The 17,021-nt window shown below is 48.2% G+C and overlaps 1 protein-coding gene across 1 annotated transcript in view; it reads right to left on the bottom strand.

The window, feature by feature from the left end:
- Positions 1-5,449: 5,449 nt before the first annotated feature.
- The window catches only part of AHCTF1 (AT-hook containing transcription factor 1), a 310,501-nt gene continuing 298,929 nt past the window's right edge, over positions 5,450-17,021 (bottom strand). The window contains exon 36 of the mRNA XM_082252084.1: positions 5,450-5,912. Within this exon, the coding sequence (XP_082108210.1) occupies positions 5,726-5,912 (187 nt within the window). The 3' untranslated portion in view covers positions 5,450-5,725. The remainder of the gene's footprint in view (positions 5,913-17,021) is intronic.

Here is a 17,021-nt window from a genome sequence, read left to right as displayed (position 1 = left end):
GACGAACCACGTCGGCGTACCAGGACCTGGGCGGGGGCAGTCCGGTGCCACCAGAATCACCAGGTGCGGTTCCGAGGCTAGCCTGCGGAGGAACCTGGACAGCAAACGTTCTTTCCACGAACCTTTCCACCTTGCGGTTTAACCGGGATGCGAACAGATCCACGTCCGGGGATCCCCACTTCGCACACAGCATCTGGAAGACACCCGGGTGCAGGGACCATTCCCCCTGGTCCAGGGTCTGGCGGCTCAGATAGTCGGCCTGCCAGTTCACACCCGGAATGTGAACTGCTGAAATCGCCGGGACACGAGTCTCGGCCCAAGACAGAATGTCGGTCACCTCCCAGGCCGCCCGGGCACTCCTGGTGCCCCCTTGGTGGTTGATGTAAGCCACCGCTGTAGCATTGTCCGTCTGTACCCGGACAGGACGACCCCGAAGTCAGTCCGACCACTGGAAGAGACAGTTTTATCGCTCTCAATTCCAGCACATTTATCGGGAGAGAGGACGACTCCTCCGACCAAAGGCCCTGGGCAGACAGGTTGCCTAGGACGCCACCCCAGCCCGACAGGCTGGCATCCGTGGTAACCACCATCCACAGTAGCGGACGGAATGACTTGCCCTCCGACACAGTCGGGGACTGGAGCCACCACAGAAGAGCCAGTCTGGTCTGGCGACTCAGACACTCAGATCCAGAGACTGAGGGAGTTTGTCCCACCTGGCCAGGATCTCCGCCTGGAGAGCCCGCGTGTGAAACTGGGCAAAGGGTATCGCCTCGAAGGCCGAAACCATCAACCCCAGGCCTCGCATACAAGTCCTGAGTGACGAGGACGGATTGTCCCTGAGGGACCTGATCTCGTCCTGCAAGATCCGGAGCTTGTCCTCCGGCAAGAACACCTTTGCCTGAGCAGAGTCCAGAATCATTCCCAGATAAGAAAGACGAACCGATGGGGACAACGTCGATTTTTGAACGTTGATGGTCCATCCGAACTCCTGTAGCGTCTGTACCGTGGTGGACAGATCGTGCAGAAGGTCTTGGCTGATACTCGATCTCAGAAGGAGATCGTCCAGGTACCCCAAGACCGCAATGCCCTGTGCCCTTAACAGGCCCAGAAACGGCGCCAGCACTTTGGTAAAAACCCTTGGAGCCGAAGCGAGACCGAAAGGCAACGCCACAAACTGATAGTGGTCCTCTGCGATAGCAAACCGAAGGTACCTCTGGTGACCTTCGAAAATGGGGATGTGCAGATACGCATCCTTCAGGTCTATCGAGGCCAGGAATTCTCCTGGACTCAGAGAGGCCACCACCGAACGGAGAGACTCCATTCGAAACTTTCGAACTCGCACGAAGCGGTTCAGCGCTTTCAGGTCCAGAATTGGACGTACTTTGCCCTCCTTCCTGGGCACAGTGAACAGGTTCGAATAAAAACCTCGAAACCTGTCCCGATGAGGCACCGGGACAATCACCCCTTGAGCAAGAAGGTCTCGCACCGCTTGGTGCAGATCCTGCAGACGCCCAGGAGGCAAATGAAGATTTGAGGCAAAAAACCTGTTCCCTGGCCGGGATAGGAATTCGATCTTGTAACCTGATCGAACGATTTCCTGAACCCACCTGTCCGGAATCCGGAGTAGCCAAGGTTGGAGGAAACCGCGCAAACGTCCCGCCACCCCAGAATTGGGTGAGGGCGCCCATTCAGGCGGAGGCGGAGTGACCCGCCGAGCTGGCATTGCCTGGCTTCGACTTGACCGCCCAGGGCTTCTTCTGACTACCCTGGCCCTTGAATTGGTTCCGAAAGGCACGAAAGGACCTGAGTGGGTCGAGATGTAGAACCCCGCTTGCCACGAAAGGACTTGTTCTTCGGGTTCTGGGGCAGCATAGTGCTCTTGCCCCCTGTGACGCCTTTCACCAGGGTATCCCAATGCCTCGCCAAACAGGCGAGAACCAGCATAGGGAAATTCAGCAACTGTTTTCCTCGAGGACTGGTCAGCCGACCAGCTCTTCAGCCAAATCAGTCGACGGTTAAGTACCGAGACACTAGACAGGCGTGCTGCCAAAAGGGGCCTCATTCAAGGCCGCATCACACAAATACATGATTCCTCTGTGAATTTGATCCACCATATCCAGCCAAGCAGGTGGAACAGCATCAGACACGAGGTTGCTCCTAAGCACCGTAGTCCAATCAGCCACCAGAACGGACGTGAAAATGGGTTTGAGCAGCGAGCCTGCCACCGTATAGGAATGGCGTGCTAGAGACTCCAACCGCCGGTCCCTGGGATCCCGTAAAACCGGGGCATCCTCTGAAGGAACCAAGGTAGCCTTGTTAAGGACTGCCACAGTGTGATCTACCTGCGGAGGCACACACCATCGTGATTCCATAGCCGGCGCAAAAGGATAGAGCAATTTGAACCGACTAGGTACCAGGAATGGACGTTTTAAAGTGCGCCACATTTCATTAACAGTGTAATGAAACTCAGCAGGACAGGGAAAAACCTGTGCCGACTTGCGGGTCCTATGTGTCCCAAAAGATGACACAATGCCCGGAGGAGTGGGCTCATCCTCCAAATGCAGTGTTTCCTTAACAGAAACAATCAATTCATCCATGGTCGCGTGCTCTGCAGGCGACCCCGGGGAGGAAGTATCAACCCCCTCCACCTCAGCCTCCCCCTCAGACCCCAGCAGGTCCAAGGATGAGTGGGACCCTGAAAAGGGCACGCTCGCTGCAGCAGCCATATCACCATCTGAATCAGAAGAAAGGGACAATCTGGCCCTCTTTCTAACAGCACGTTCAGCCATCAGCATTTCCATATTGGACACTAAAGTCGCCACTACAGCGGCCAAATCAGGAGGGGTCACAGAAGAACAGGTGTCCTCCACCAGAGCTGGGGGTAATTTGCTGTCCTGAGAATCCATTGCTCCAGACAAAAAAAAATAGTGCAATAAAAGCGTACTGCCCCTTTAAGAGCGCTGTGGAGTGCGCAGCCCACAGCTACAGCGACCAAGACCCCAAACAGAAGAAGAAAAAAACTGAGCCAAAAGTGACAATACAGAAGGTAATTGAGAGAGATAATCTGCAGAGCTCTGCAGAGTGTTACCACCAGTGTCCTGCTTCAAGAGGAAAAGGAAGTGCTGATTCAGAGGAGGCTGAACTAAAGGCTGCATGACTCAGGGAAAATGGCTGCCCCATAGGACTGAATGGGAGACTTCAGTAAAATGGCTGCCGAACATGCTGTCGGAACGATCGTTCTGCTACCACAAAATGGCGGCAGATGGCGCCAAAACAGCATGTAGTATTGCCCATAGTGAAGCAAACATGCCTGCCCATACTTAAAATGGCGGAACGCACGGTTTTCACTCCTCTGCGGCCGCCACACAGTCTGCGCCCTGGGACCCCCAAAAAACATACAGCACCACAGCGTATGTACAAGCGATCCCCGCAGGGACTGCATAGGGAGTCACACAGGCACAGACATGGGGGACACACAGCAACACAGGACTGCCACCCCACACAGAGGTCCCACACAGAGGTACTTACCTGTACCAGATGGCGTGGGAAGCCTCTCAGAACGGAAAACCGCTGTCCTCATCTGACAGGGAGTGCCGTTAGCCAGGGACATGATACTGCAGCATCGCAGATGTGTCCTGTGAGGTAGCCACCTCACGGCTGCATCCCTGCAGCGAGCAGTGATGGGTCGTTCATAATGCCAGGGCGAACCATAAGCTGAACGCTCGATGGCGGGCTGGGGGTCCATCTGACCCTTCTGCCCTGGAGAACCAGGGCGGCCAGTCCGAATCCCAGCACCGCATGATCCATCTTCATCTGAAGAACAACAACTAAAAGCTGACAAAATAAACAGCTAGTAAAGTAAAAAAAAAACTGACATTTTCAAAAGAAAATCAAATAAAAGATTAGATAGGCTGAGACAGTGCCCCAACACAGGGAATCCTAACCGCTCCTGGCGCTAGGCAGAAAGAAACTGAGTTGGGAGTGACCATGCAGGGGGGGTATTGACCAGATGGGACAGCCCCCGTGGGTGTGTATATGCAAACGCCTTTGTTCTTTTGACTAAGTCTTTATGCCTAGCCACTCCTGCGGAGCGGAAGTCAATACCCAACAGTGATGACTTAGAGGTGGCGGCGACTGTCGGAGGACGTAAGAGAAAAAACAGTTCTCTTTAAACAGCAGCCTGCAAAACCTTGTGGCCAAAGGAAGCATCCGAAGATGCCAACACATCTACTTTGTGCATACGTTTACAAAATTCTACAGATGACCAAGTTTCTGCCTTGCAGCACTGACGCCTGATGGCGAAAAGCACAAGAGGCACTCAGCGCTCTCGTAGAATGTGCTTTCACTGAGAAAGGAGGAACCTGACCCTTCAGTGAATAAGCCTGAACTACTGTCTGCCTGATCCATCTGGATATGGTCGCCGCAGACGCAGCAAATCCCTTACGAGATCCCTTGGTAAGGATAAAAAGAGCGTCCGATTTTCTAAAATTCAGTGGTCTCCAGATAGACCCTGATCGCCCGAACCACCTCCAAAGAGTGCAACGCAAATTCCTTAGAATGTTTGGGCTTAGGGCAGAGTGAAGGCAACACAATGTCTTCATTTAGATGAAAATCAGAAACAACCTTAGGAAGAAACGACTGTTTAGGTCTGAGTACCACTTTATCCCTGTCTGTGTATCACCAGATAAGGTTTCGGTCCACTCGCAGGCTTGTCCCCATCCGTTGGGGCTCTGTCATGGCGAGGCCTAGTTCTGGACTATAACCTGCTCACACTTGCTGGAGAGGCTAGGAGACCTTAAGGATCTAGAATATCGAGTGCAAAAACCTCAGCCGGCGGTTGCTTGTAGTTCCTCTGGATCTTGGTCCTCAGAAACTAACTAGTGAAAACAAAAAAAAAATAAATCACAAACTAACAAATTTTCCCATAATAGCCAAGACCGCAGTCCCAGCAGGAATCTAGGTTCTATTCCTTAAACTAGGCAGAAAAACTGTGTGGTTAATCTTTTTTCATGCCTAGTGCCTATTCCTAATAGGAGGAACATAACCCTATAGTCTCTGACTAGATAAAGCTGCATCCGTCAATGAACGATAGAGAAATTATATTTTTAAAAAAATCTTTATTGGGAATGTTTTAAAGCAGAAAGTAAATGTGTTTTTTTTTCAAAATTGTCGCTATTTTTTTGTCTATAGCTCAAAAATTAAAAACCGCAGAGGTGACCAAATACCCTAAAAAGAAAGCTATTTGTGGGGAAAAGAAGGACATCAATTGTATTTGGGTACAGTGTTGAACGACCACACAATTGTTAAAGTTTTGCTGTGCCGAATCGCAAAAAATTGCCTGTCATTAAGGGGATAAAACCTTCCAGAGCTGAAGTGGTTAAAGGAGATCTGTTCGGGTAGATTACCATGTTCCATTAAAAAAAAAAAAAAAAAGCTCTGACACTGAAAATATTTTAAATGCAATAGTTTTATTTACCATTCCATGAAACTATAATACATATTTTATAAAGGTATGAAGATTTAATACAAAATAGAAAATATTTCTTTTGTATAGGAAGAATGTTCTCCCCTTACACGCGGACTAAATTTGTAATTTACACTTTTAAGAACATTTACAATAATTTATATAAATTATCCTCCCCGAGACAAGTTGTGGTTTAATATATTTTAATATTACAGGTAATACAATACACATGCAGAATTTAAAAAAATAATAAAATCGCAATCATCTGATCTTCCGGCGTGTTACAGGCTGTGATACTAATCGTCTCCTGGTTCTTCTCAGCTGGTTCACTTCTTTGGCTTCTGTGGATACTGACTTTGCGCTTTTGGAGTGAATATCTGGGCTTTCTGGTGGTGAAAGAAACTGAATTTCTACAGATGGGGGTGACAAGGTTGCTTTTTCTACTGACCTGTCAAATAACCAAAATTACATTGATTAAACAAAATGAAGTAAACAGATGGGCACTTGCTATAAAAATGCAAGCAATGTGTTAAATTGTATGTCAGGGTATTTAACTGCTTGCCACCCACCCACAGTACATTTACTGCAGGTTGGTGGGGCAGGCTGAATGACGTACATGTACATTATGCAGCCTATTCCAGGTTATGGGCATGCATGTGGGCACTCCCTGCTAACATGCATGTCACTGGCTAGAGCGCGATTTTGTCAGCAGGTCCAAACCAATGGTTTTGTCTGTGGACCTGCTGATGGTCTGTAGCCAATCACAGAACAGAGTCCTATATTTACAAACAGGACTTTATACACAGAGCAATGTTCTAGCTGTTTCTTCTCCCTACAAAGAGGGGTGAAGAAAAAAAAAAAACAAAAACAGATGCTAAAGCAGCACATATTACACTTGTTATGCATACGGTTAACCTCTTCCCAGCGAATGTCATTAGTACAGTGATAAGTGTACAGTAGGATATCTGATCACTGTATTAGTGTCACTATTGAGGTCATTCTCAGTTATTCAGTAAATCCCAGTGAGGCTCTGTTAGCGCCAGATGGCCTGCCACACTATCACAGTTCCAGTATAAGTTGCTGATCACCACCATTACAGTAGAGTGTCTGTAGCTGTGTAAATTCGCGTATAAACACCAGAGTTTGTACATGCCATCACTTCCACGCAAACCAATAATATATAATTATTGGGATTTACTTACCTTGTTATTGAAGAAAATATAATTACCTTTCTTCCACTTCCTCCCTCTGTGGCCGCGGCCCGCGCCGTCTCTCCCTGCTTGCATTGACTCCTGGGAGCTGAACGCCATCGCTCCCAGGAATCAATGCGCCTGCAATGGCCCCACTCGTCAGTCCCGGTGCAGGCGCGTCATTCCCTGCTAAACAGCTTCTGGGCATGCCCAAAAGCTGTGCAGGGTTGACGCGCCTGCACCGGAACTGATGAGCAGGGCCGATGCGGGGCATTCTGGGACCGAAAAGGACACCGAAGAGGACGCTCTGGCTTCAGCTGCCCACACCCGAGATGGCAGCGCTGGACAAGACATTTTCAAGGTAAGAATTTCCTCTAAAAAGGTAGGTGCAACCTGGGACAGTTCAGAGGCTATCCATTATGAAATGCACTAGCACTGACTGTCCCGGGGGTATTTTTATCTAAAAAAAAAAAAAAAAAGTTTCCGAGGCCGGAACTCCTCTTAAACAGAAAGTAGAAAATATCAGGGCGGTTTCAAAATTGTCTTTTTTTTGCAAATAAAAAACAACCCATTGGTGATCAATTACCACAAAAAGAAAACACTGTTTGTGAAGAAAAAAAACAAAAAAAAAAGGATTTTTGACTTTCCATAAAATCCATTTCTCTGATGGTTATTAACGGACACAGCTTCAGATCTCCATAACCGTTGGGTTATACTGCCCCCTACAGGAGTAGGACACAAGGCAGAAAAAAGTGACTATGCCCATGGGCAGTCCCAGGGGGTATACTCCCTCTCTCTGCAATAGGTACTCAGTTTTGTTACAAGCAGTGTCAGAAGCATTACAATCCATAGAGGGGTGGGTGCTGTGTCCGTCAATGAACATCAGAGAAAAGGATTTTACGGTAAGTCAATTCTACTCAATTCTAACGAATACAACTTCTGATCTCCATAACTGTTGGGACGTCCCAAAGCAGTTAAACATGAAGGGTGGGAACAGCAAAGAAATTGCCAAGGCTACACAGAAACCAACCCGGCAACAGGAATTCAACCAAAACTACTGGAGCCCACTTGAAAAAAACAATACATGCTCAAAGAGAATCGGGGCCTCTCAACAGAAGCCTGCAAAACCTTGGGGCCAAAAGAAGCATCCGCAGATGCAAACACATCCACTTTTATAAAACTTTGTGAAAGTGTGCACCGACAACCAGGTGGCTGCCCTGCAAACCTTCGTCACTGACGCCTGATGACGGAAAGCCTAGGAGGCACCAAGTGCCCTAGTAGAGTGTGCCTTAACAGGGAAAGGAGGACCCTTGATGGAATAGGCCTTAATCACTGTCTGATCCATCTGGAAATGGTTGCAGAAGAAGCGGACAACCTTTTACGAGGCCCATCTGTGAGTCTGACTTTCTGAAAGACTCCGTAGCTGCCAGGTACACCCTAATTGACCAGACCACATTCAAGGCATGCAAAACAATTTCCTTAGGATGTTTTGGCCTGGGACACAGGGAAGGAAACACAATCTCTTCATTCAAAAAAATCAGAGACAACCTTTGGAAGAAACAACGGACGGTGGGGGATCACCAGGTAAGGTGGACAGGATAACGCCGCCAGTTCTGACACCCTGTGCGTAGAGGTGATAGCCACCAAAAAGGCCACCTTCTGGCACAGCGTAAGCAGGGGAATCGCCCAAAGATTCTCAAAGGAAGCCTCCCTTTGAGAAGTCCCAAGGTGGCAACGGAGACTGCACTGGAGGAACCAAATGTCAAAAACCCTGAAGAAAGGTACGCACCAGGGAGTGTGTGGCGTGTGTGTCGTTGGACCGCCAAAGCCGACACCTGGCCCTTGATGGAATTCAAGGCCAATTGCTGTTCAACCCCCCCCTGTCAAGGTCCAAGCCACCGAGAAGGAGCGATCCCAAGAGACTCACACCACACAATGTATGTCTTCCACATATGATGTTAGATCTTCCTAGAAGTAGATTTCCTAGCTTTTAATAGTGTAGTAATCACAGACTCAGATAAACCTCTATACTCCCGCACCTGGCGTTCAACAGCCAAGCCGTCAAAACCAGCGACTGTAAAGCAGGATGGAAAATCGGTCCTTGGGACAGTAGATCCTCCCTGGGAGGAAGCTTCCAAAGAAAGTCAGCGACCAGCCGCACCAGATCGGCGTGCCAAGCCCGACGAGGCCAGTCAGGAGCCACTAAAATGACCGCAATCTCTTCTGCCTCGATCATGCATCTTGGCAGAAGCTTGAAGGCGTAAATCAGACAATACTGACTCCACAGGACCACCAGCGTGGATCCCTTGAATGAGCCACAAACCTCTGCACCTTTCTGTTGAGCCGAGACGCTAACAGATCCACCTTAGGGGTTCCCCACCGGAGACACAACTGATGAAACCCCCCTGGAAGAAGGGACCACTCCCCTTGGTCCAACGCCTGCTGACTGAGGTAATCCACCTGCCAGTTTTCCACCCCAGAAATGTGTACGGTGGAGAGGGCTGGAACAAACCGTTCTGCCTACCTTAGCATGCTGGCTACCTCCAGAATCCCACAGCACACTTCTTGTGCCCCCTTGGCGATTGACATAAGCCACATGCGAGGAATTGTCCGATTGAATGCGCACTGGACAACCCTGAAGATGAGCGGTCCAATGGTACAGACAAGTCTGACCGCTCAGAGTGTCAAGACATTGATCGGTAGTCTGGACTCTTGTAGTGTCCAGATGCCCTGAGCAGAATGCTTGTCAAGGATGCCTACCCAGCTGGACAGCTCTGTGCAATACAAGAGGAGGAAGGATTTGCCCAGCCGAAGCGCCGGAGAACTAAGCCACCCTATCAGGGACTCCATTGGTTCCCTGACTCAGCCGGATCTGATTGTTCAAAGACTGCAGGGTCTTGTCCCATTTGGCCAGAAACTCCCTTTGCAGAGACCGCATGGAACTCTGCAAATGGAACCGCCTCGAAGGTAAACACCATCAGGCCCAGCACCAGCATGCATGTCGGGAGAGATGACCATCTGCTGGACAGCAGGAGACAAATTCCAGCCTGCAATTTCTGGAGTTTGTCCAGAGGAAGGAGCACTCTGGCTAAGGCTGAGTCCAGCCCAGATAGTCCAGATTTGTGGACAGAACCAGAGCAGACTTCTGAAAATTCAGAACCCAGCCGAACTCCCGTGCTCAGCAGGTTTTCCACCAAAGCAGGAGGAGACTGAGCTCGCAGAAGGAGATCATCCAAGTAGCCCAGTACCGCGATCCCTAGTTGGTGTAACAAAGCTAGCACCAGGGCTAATACTTTTGTGAAAACCCGAGCAGCAGACGCAAGACCAAAGGGTAACGCCAAAAACTGATAATGCTCCTCTCCCACGGCAACGCAGAGGAATCGCTGGTGACTGGCACACGTTGGAATGTGAAGGTAGGCATCCTTGATGACGATAGAGGCAAGGAAATCCCCGATGCAGGGATGCCACCACTGTGTGAATGGACTCCATTCTGAACTTCTGCACCCGCACAAAGCAGTTCAGCGCCTTGAGGTCCAGGTCTGGACGCACTTTGCCTTCCTTCCTGGGAACTGTAAACCGGTTTGAGTAAAAATCCTGAAAACGTTCCGAAGTCGGAACCGGGACAATCACCCCTTAAGATAACAGGTCTTGTACCGCCCCAAACAAACCCTTAAAACCAGGGGTGTCCAAAACTATGGCCCTCCAACTGTTCAGCAACTACAATTCCCATGAGGCATTGTAAATCTCTGCCATTCACAGACATAACTAGGCATGATGGGAATTGTAGTTCCTGAACAGCTGGAGGGCCATAGTTTGGACACCCCTGCTGTAAGCAATCTGGGGACAGGCGCAAGTTAGAAGGAAACACCCTTGCTGGGGGACAAGAGCGAAACTCGTCTTGTAGCTGGCTTGAATAACTTAGTGGACCCACTTGTGTTGTACCAGGGAAGTCCATGGGTCCAGAAACCAGCGAAGACGTCCCCTTACCCCCGATAAGGGTGAGGGCGCACCTTGTCCGCGGGTCTGGAGAAGCACGGTCTCGGCTTGCCAGACCAGGTTCATTTGGATCCTCCAAAAGGAGGCCCTGAAAGGCTTTGAGACCATGAGGGAGGAAAATTTCTTAGGAGCTAAGGAAGGCCCACGTCTACGACTAGGTTCCTTGCCCTTACTTGCCTGTGGAAGAAAGTTACTCTTTCCCCCTGTGAGACCTTTTATGTAGTCATCCAGGGTAGCTCCAAACAGGCTATCACCTTGAAAGGAAAGATCAGTCAAGGCCTTTTTAGAAGTCTGGTCTGAAGACCAGCATTTGAGCCAAAAGACACGCCAAAGGACCACTGCTGAAACAGAAAGCTGCGCCACTAGGGGAGCCGTATCCAAAGAGGCATCACAGATAAACTGCAGCCCCTGGACCAGCTGGTCCACCAGCTCAGCAAAGGCAGGGGGGAACTGTTCTCCCTCCAGGTCACGGCTTAAAAGCTTAGCCCACTCGGTCAGAGTTTGCAACACAGGGGCAATGGTCAATACTGGCCTCAGTGCCGAAACAGCCAGAGTGTACATATTGCGGGCCACAGCCTCCGCCTTCCTGTTAAACAGATCCTTAAAGGCCGGGGACGCTTCAACCGGAATCATGGTTGCCTTGTTCAATCTAGAAACCCGAGGGTCCGCCACCGGTAGAATAGTCTTGTAGCTCAAATCGGGCAGATTTGGGCATATTTGGAGTGTTTTTACTTCCATAGAAGAACATTAAAACGCGCAACTTGGTTCTTTTGGTGCACAAATGAAAAGTTACCTCCCAAAAGGAAAAGGACAACATTTTTAGCAGGAAGTCCCAAAGCAGCCATATCACACCTGGAAAAATGGAGGATTTAACCCCGTTATATCCGGAGTCATTTAGGCATGGTCAAGGAGCACCCTTGCGTATATGACAAGGAGGACTTAAATTACAAAAGCGGGGCAAAAAAGAGGAGGGCCTGGGACAATATTGGCCAGCAGGTTTTCACAGACGAATGCTTTTGATGCAAATGTGAAAGATGACAAAGTTTAGCAATCATTCTGCATATGTTTAGAAATGTCACTGCATGGTATTTAGCTGATTGCATGTTTGAACTGAGTTTAGCATGCAGGCTGCCTTTATTAATCTTTTTACCCCATACAGCTTACCCTGACAGGCCCCTATAGGTAAATATAGCAAATATTCCTTTTTGAATCAAGAGTGGAAAGGAATCCGCGCTTAGGATAATATCGAAGGGAGGGGGTAGGAAAAAACGATTGGCTGCAGCCCACTTCAGAATATAATCTACTAGAGATTATATTAGATATGTAGAGGAAAAAAGAAGAAGTGCTTGGCGCTGCCAATATATGCGTTAGAAGTGTGGAAGGTAGGAACTAGTATAAATAACACAGATATCACAAATATTGCAAATATTATGCACGATTGAAAAAAGTGGTGGATGTTAGATAAATAAGTGAGGTATTAAATATTCAAGAGGTAAAAACAGGAATAAAGTGTAAAAGCATAAAACCTAAAAACCAATATTTAAATGTATGCAGAAATATAAATAGGTATGCAAAAAATGAATAAATAGAAAATGACGTATATATCCACAATATACTCCAGTAAAAAATATATATAGTGCCCTTCAAGTGAGGGTGAAGTGGTGATGTTGAAACAATAAATAAATATATGAATTCAGAAATGGTATTATAGTGCAGTGAGTATTTGGTGATATGTAACACAGGTGTATAAGTGATGATAAAAAGGTATAGTAGAAGAAATTAGTAAATATAAATTAATTTACAGTGACTTGGGTGACCAAAAAGTGACGTGTGCAAAAAAGAGACCTCAGTCCCAAACCAGGGAAGAGAGAGTGCCCAATATGGTTCCCCAAAATAACAATGGGGTGAACCACAGATGAAAGAAAACAAATCCAAAAAAATAATAAATAATGCAAAAAAAATTATAAAATGGTGACTAGGTGATTGTTACACAGAATATCTCAAGATCAATAGTGTGCTAGTGAGAAAATGCACAAAAAATGTGGTCAAAAATGCATAGGAAAAAACATCCACTGAGTCCTTAAAAAGCGCATAGAGGTGTAACAGTCCAAAATGGTGATGAGGTGCCAAAATCACAGGTGCGACCGGTTGGATGGTTCTAGAGTGAAGACTATGGTGCTCCCCTATTCAATGGGTCCGGTGCTCCCCTTTCTAGTAAATACCGAGCTTACCAGAAAGTACTACCCCTACAGGGGTAGAGCGCAGGTCGATATTTGTAGGGATCGCTCCCAAAGCAGAGGGGTCCGGTCACCTGGTCCACTTCTAATATTCCAATTGCCCGAGTCACAACTGCTTGGCGTGTTAGTGGGGGTATTCCAACATTAATGCTCCAAACAAGCCATTCCAGGACATGTGAATAAATAAAGAAAGATGCCTCCAAATGGTGAAATACCGCTAGACTTTTATTAACATATTTTTATTAACATAGTAGTAGTAGGCTACTCCTGATGACGTCATACGACGAAACATGTAGAGTGCGCACCGCATCACTTCCGCTTGTATTGTATTGATCGGCTTGGGACACAGCTCCGGTCGGGAGAACGCTTACCGTTCATCACCCCACCGCCAGAGAGGACCTTGCGGCTCCTAAGTCCTGAGGGATCGTTAGCATTGTTTTTATGTGAGTACCTGCTTTTATCTTGGATGTTTTAATAAAAGTCTAGCGGTATTTCACCATTTGGAGGCATCTTTCTTTATTTATACACATGTCCTGGAATGGCTTGTTTGGAGCATTAATGTTGGAATACCCCCACTAACACGCCAAGCAGTTGTGACTCGGGCAATTGGAATATTAGAAGTGGACCAGGTGACCGGACCCCTCTGCTTTGGGAGCGATCCCTACAAATATCGACCTGCGCTCTACCCCTGTAGGGGTAGTACTTTCTGGTAAGCTCGGTATTTACTAGAAAGGGGAGCACCGGACCCATTGAATAGGGGAGCACCATAGTCTTCACTCTAGAACCATCCAACCGGTCGCACCTGTGATTTTGGCACCTCATCACCATTTTGGACTGTTACACCTCTATGCGCTTTTTAAGGACTCAGTGGATGTTTTTTCCTATGCATTTTTGACCACATTTTTTGCGCATTTTCTCACTAGCACACTATTGATCTTGAGATATTCTGTGTAACAATCACCTAGTCACCATTTTATAATTTTTTTTTTGCATTATTTATTATTTTTTTGGATTTGTTTTCTTTCATCTGTGGTTCACCCCATTGTTAGTTTGGGGAACCATATTGGGCACTCTCTCTTCCCTGGTTTGGGACTGAGGTCTCTTTTTTGCACACGTCACTTTTTGGTCACCCAAGTCACTGTAAATTAATTTATATTTACTAATTTCTTCTACTATACCTTTTTATCATCACTTATACAATTGTGTTACATATCACCAAATACTCACTGCACTATAATACCATTTCTGAATTCATATATTTATTTATTGTTTCAACATCACCACTTCACCCTCACTTGAAGGGCACTATATATATTTTTTACTGGAGTATATTGTGGATATATACGTCATTTTCTATTTATTCATTTTTTGCATACCTATTTATATTTCTGCAAATATTCCCTTTTAACTACTTCCAGACCGAGCCCATTTCTGACACTTGTTTACAAGTTTAAACCAACATTGTTAGCTAGAAAATTAAGTAGAACCCCCAAACACACATAGATATATATATATATATATATATATATATATATATATATATATATATACATACACATATATATATTTAGCAAAGACTCTGGAGAATGTAATGGCGGTCGTTGCAATATTTTTTGTCACGCGGTATTTGTGCAGCGGTCTTTCAAATGCCATTTTTTTGGAAAAATAAATTTCGCCACGTTTAAAAAATACAGGTCCCTCTCAAAAAAAACAGAATTTTTGTAAAATCTTACCTGTAAAATTCCTTTCTGAGTCCTCAGACAGTCGCCGCCTCCTCTAAGTCATCACAATTGGGTATTGTCCACCTATCCGTAGGAATAGCTAGGCATATAGACTTAGTCAAAAGACAAAAGGCATTAGCATGTACACACCCACGGGGCTGTCCCATCTGGTCAATACCCCCCCTGCATCACCGCTCCCAACTCAGTTTGGTAGCATAGCAGTAGGTAATAAGAACCCCAAAAAGAGGGGCGGGGGCGGCGACTGTCGGAGGACTCAGAGAAAGGAATTTTACAGCCAAGATTTTACAAAAATTCAGTTTTCTCTTACGTCCTCCGACAGTCGCCGCCTCCTCTAAGTCATCACAATTGGGATGTCCCAAAGCAGTATAGACATGAGGGGTGGGAGACGCAACCGTAGAAAAGGCAACGCAGTACCCACATCAGAGAAAGGAATCTTACATGCACTGTAAGAACCAACTGGGCAACAGCAACAAACAATGCTCAACAGGAGCAACAGCCCAGGAAAGCAAATGCCAACAGCCAGGGACCCAGGAAAAAACCAAGGGTCCATCATGGCACAGCCGCACTAAGAACTTTGCGGCCAAAGGAAGCATCAGCTGATGCCAGAACGTCTACTTTGTAGAACTTGGAAAAAGTGTGCACCGACGACCAAGTCGCCGCCTTGCACACCTGGGCCACCGAGGCCCGATGCCAATAGGCCCAGGAAGTACTCAAACACCTGGTAGAGTGCGCCTTAACAGGGAAGGGCGGAACCCGTGCCTTCAAGGCGCAAGCCTGCTCAATGGTCTGTCTGATCCATTTGGCAATAGTTGCTACGGACGCAGCCATGCCCTTCCGAGGTCCCTCAGGAAGGACAAAGAGGGAATCCGTCTTCCGAAAGGATTCCGTAGACTTCAGGTAAACCCTGATCGCCCTAACAACATCCAAGGAATGCAAGGCAATCTCCTTCGGATGCTTAGGCTTTGTACAAAGCGAAGGCAGGACAATGTCCTCATTAAGGTGATAATCAGAGATCACCTTGGGAAGGAAGGATGGGGGTGGTCGCAAAACCATCTTATCCCTGTGAATTATCAAGTAAGGGGAACGGCAAGACAACGCCGCCAGTTCCGACACTCTACGAGCCGAAGTGATCGCCACAAGAAAAGCAACCTTTTTCGACAGCAGAGACAGCGATATCTCCCTGATATTCTCGAAGGGAGCACGCTGCAAAGCGGACAGGACCAAATTCAAGTCCCATGGAGGTAAAGGCTCCTTTCTAGGAGGAGCCAAATGTCGCACACCTTGAACGAAGGTGCGCACCAAGGAATGAGATGCCACAGGGCATTGGAAAAGGACCGCCAGTGCTGACACCTGGCCCTTTATTGTGGCCAGCGCCAGGCGCTGATGCACTCCAGACTGGAGGAAAGCCAAGATCCTCGACACCGAGTAAGAACGAGGGGAAAACCCCCTGGACTCACACCAGGTGAAGTAGGCCTTCCAGGTACGGTAATAGATCTTACCAGAGGAAGATTTCCTAGCCTTGATCAGGGTAGGAATAACCTCAGGAGATAGACCCTTGTCCTTCAAGACCTGGGTCTCAACAGCCAAGCCGTTAAAGACAGCGACCGTAAAGCAGGGTGGAAGATCGGACCTTGAGACAGAAGATCTTCCCGCAGAGGCAGGCGCCACTGCCAGGTGAACAACGTCGGCGTACCAGGACCGGCGGGGCCAGTCCGGTGCCACCAGAATTACCATGTGCGGTTCCGAGGCCAATCTGCGAAGGAACCGGGAGAGTAACTGAATCGGAGGAAAGGCGTACATCAGATGATACTGATGCCAAGGGGCCACCAACGCATCCGAGGCGTCCGCCAACGGATCGCGCGTTCTTGCCACGAAGCTTTCCACCTTTCGGTTCAGCCGAGACGCGAACAGATCCACATCTGGGGATCCCCACTTCGCATACAGCATCTGAAAGACCTCCGGGTGCAGGGACCATTCCCCCTGGTCCAGGGTCTGGCGGCTCAGATAGTCGGCCTGCCAATTGTCCACACCCGGAATGTGAACTGCCGAGATCGCCGGGACATGAGCCTCGGCCCAAGACAATGTCGGTCACCTCCCGGGCCGCTCGAGCACTCCTGGTGCCCCCTTGGTGGTTGATGTAAGCCACCGCAGTAGCGTTGTCCGTCTGTACACGAACAGACAGGCCCTGGAGACGGTCCGACCACTGGAAGAGAGAGTTTTATTGCTCTTAGTTCCAGCACATTTATCGGGAGGGAGGATTCCTCCTCCGACCAAGTGCCCTGGGCAGACAGGTTGCCCAGGGCTCCACCCCAGCCCGACAGGCTGGCGTCCGTGGTAACCACCGTCCACACTAACGGATGGAAGGACTTGCCTTCCGCCACCGCCGGGGACT

Source organism: Pelophylax lessonae (assembly GCF_965119305.1).
Source record: "Pelophylax lessonae genome assembly, chromosome: 3".
NCBI classification, from domain to species: Eukaryota; Metazoa; Chordata; class Amphibia; order Anura; family Ranidae; genus Pelophylax; species Pelophylax lessonae.
This window is presented reverse-complemented; position numbering and strand designations above follow the sequence as displayed.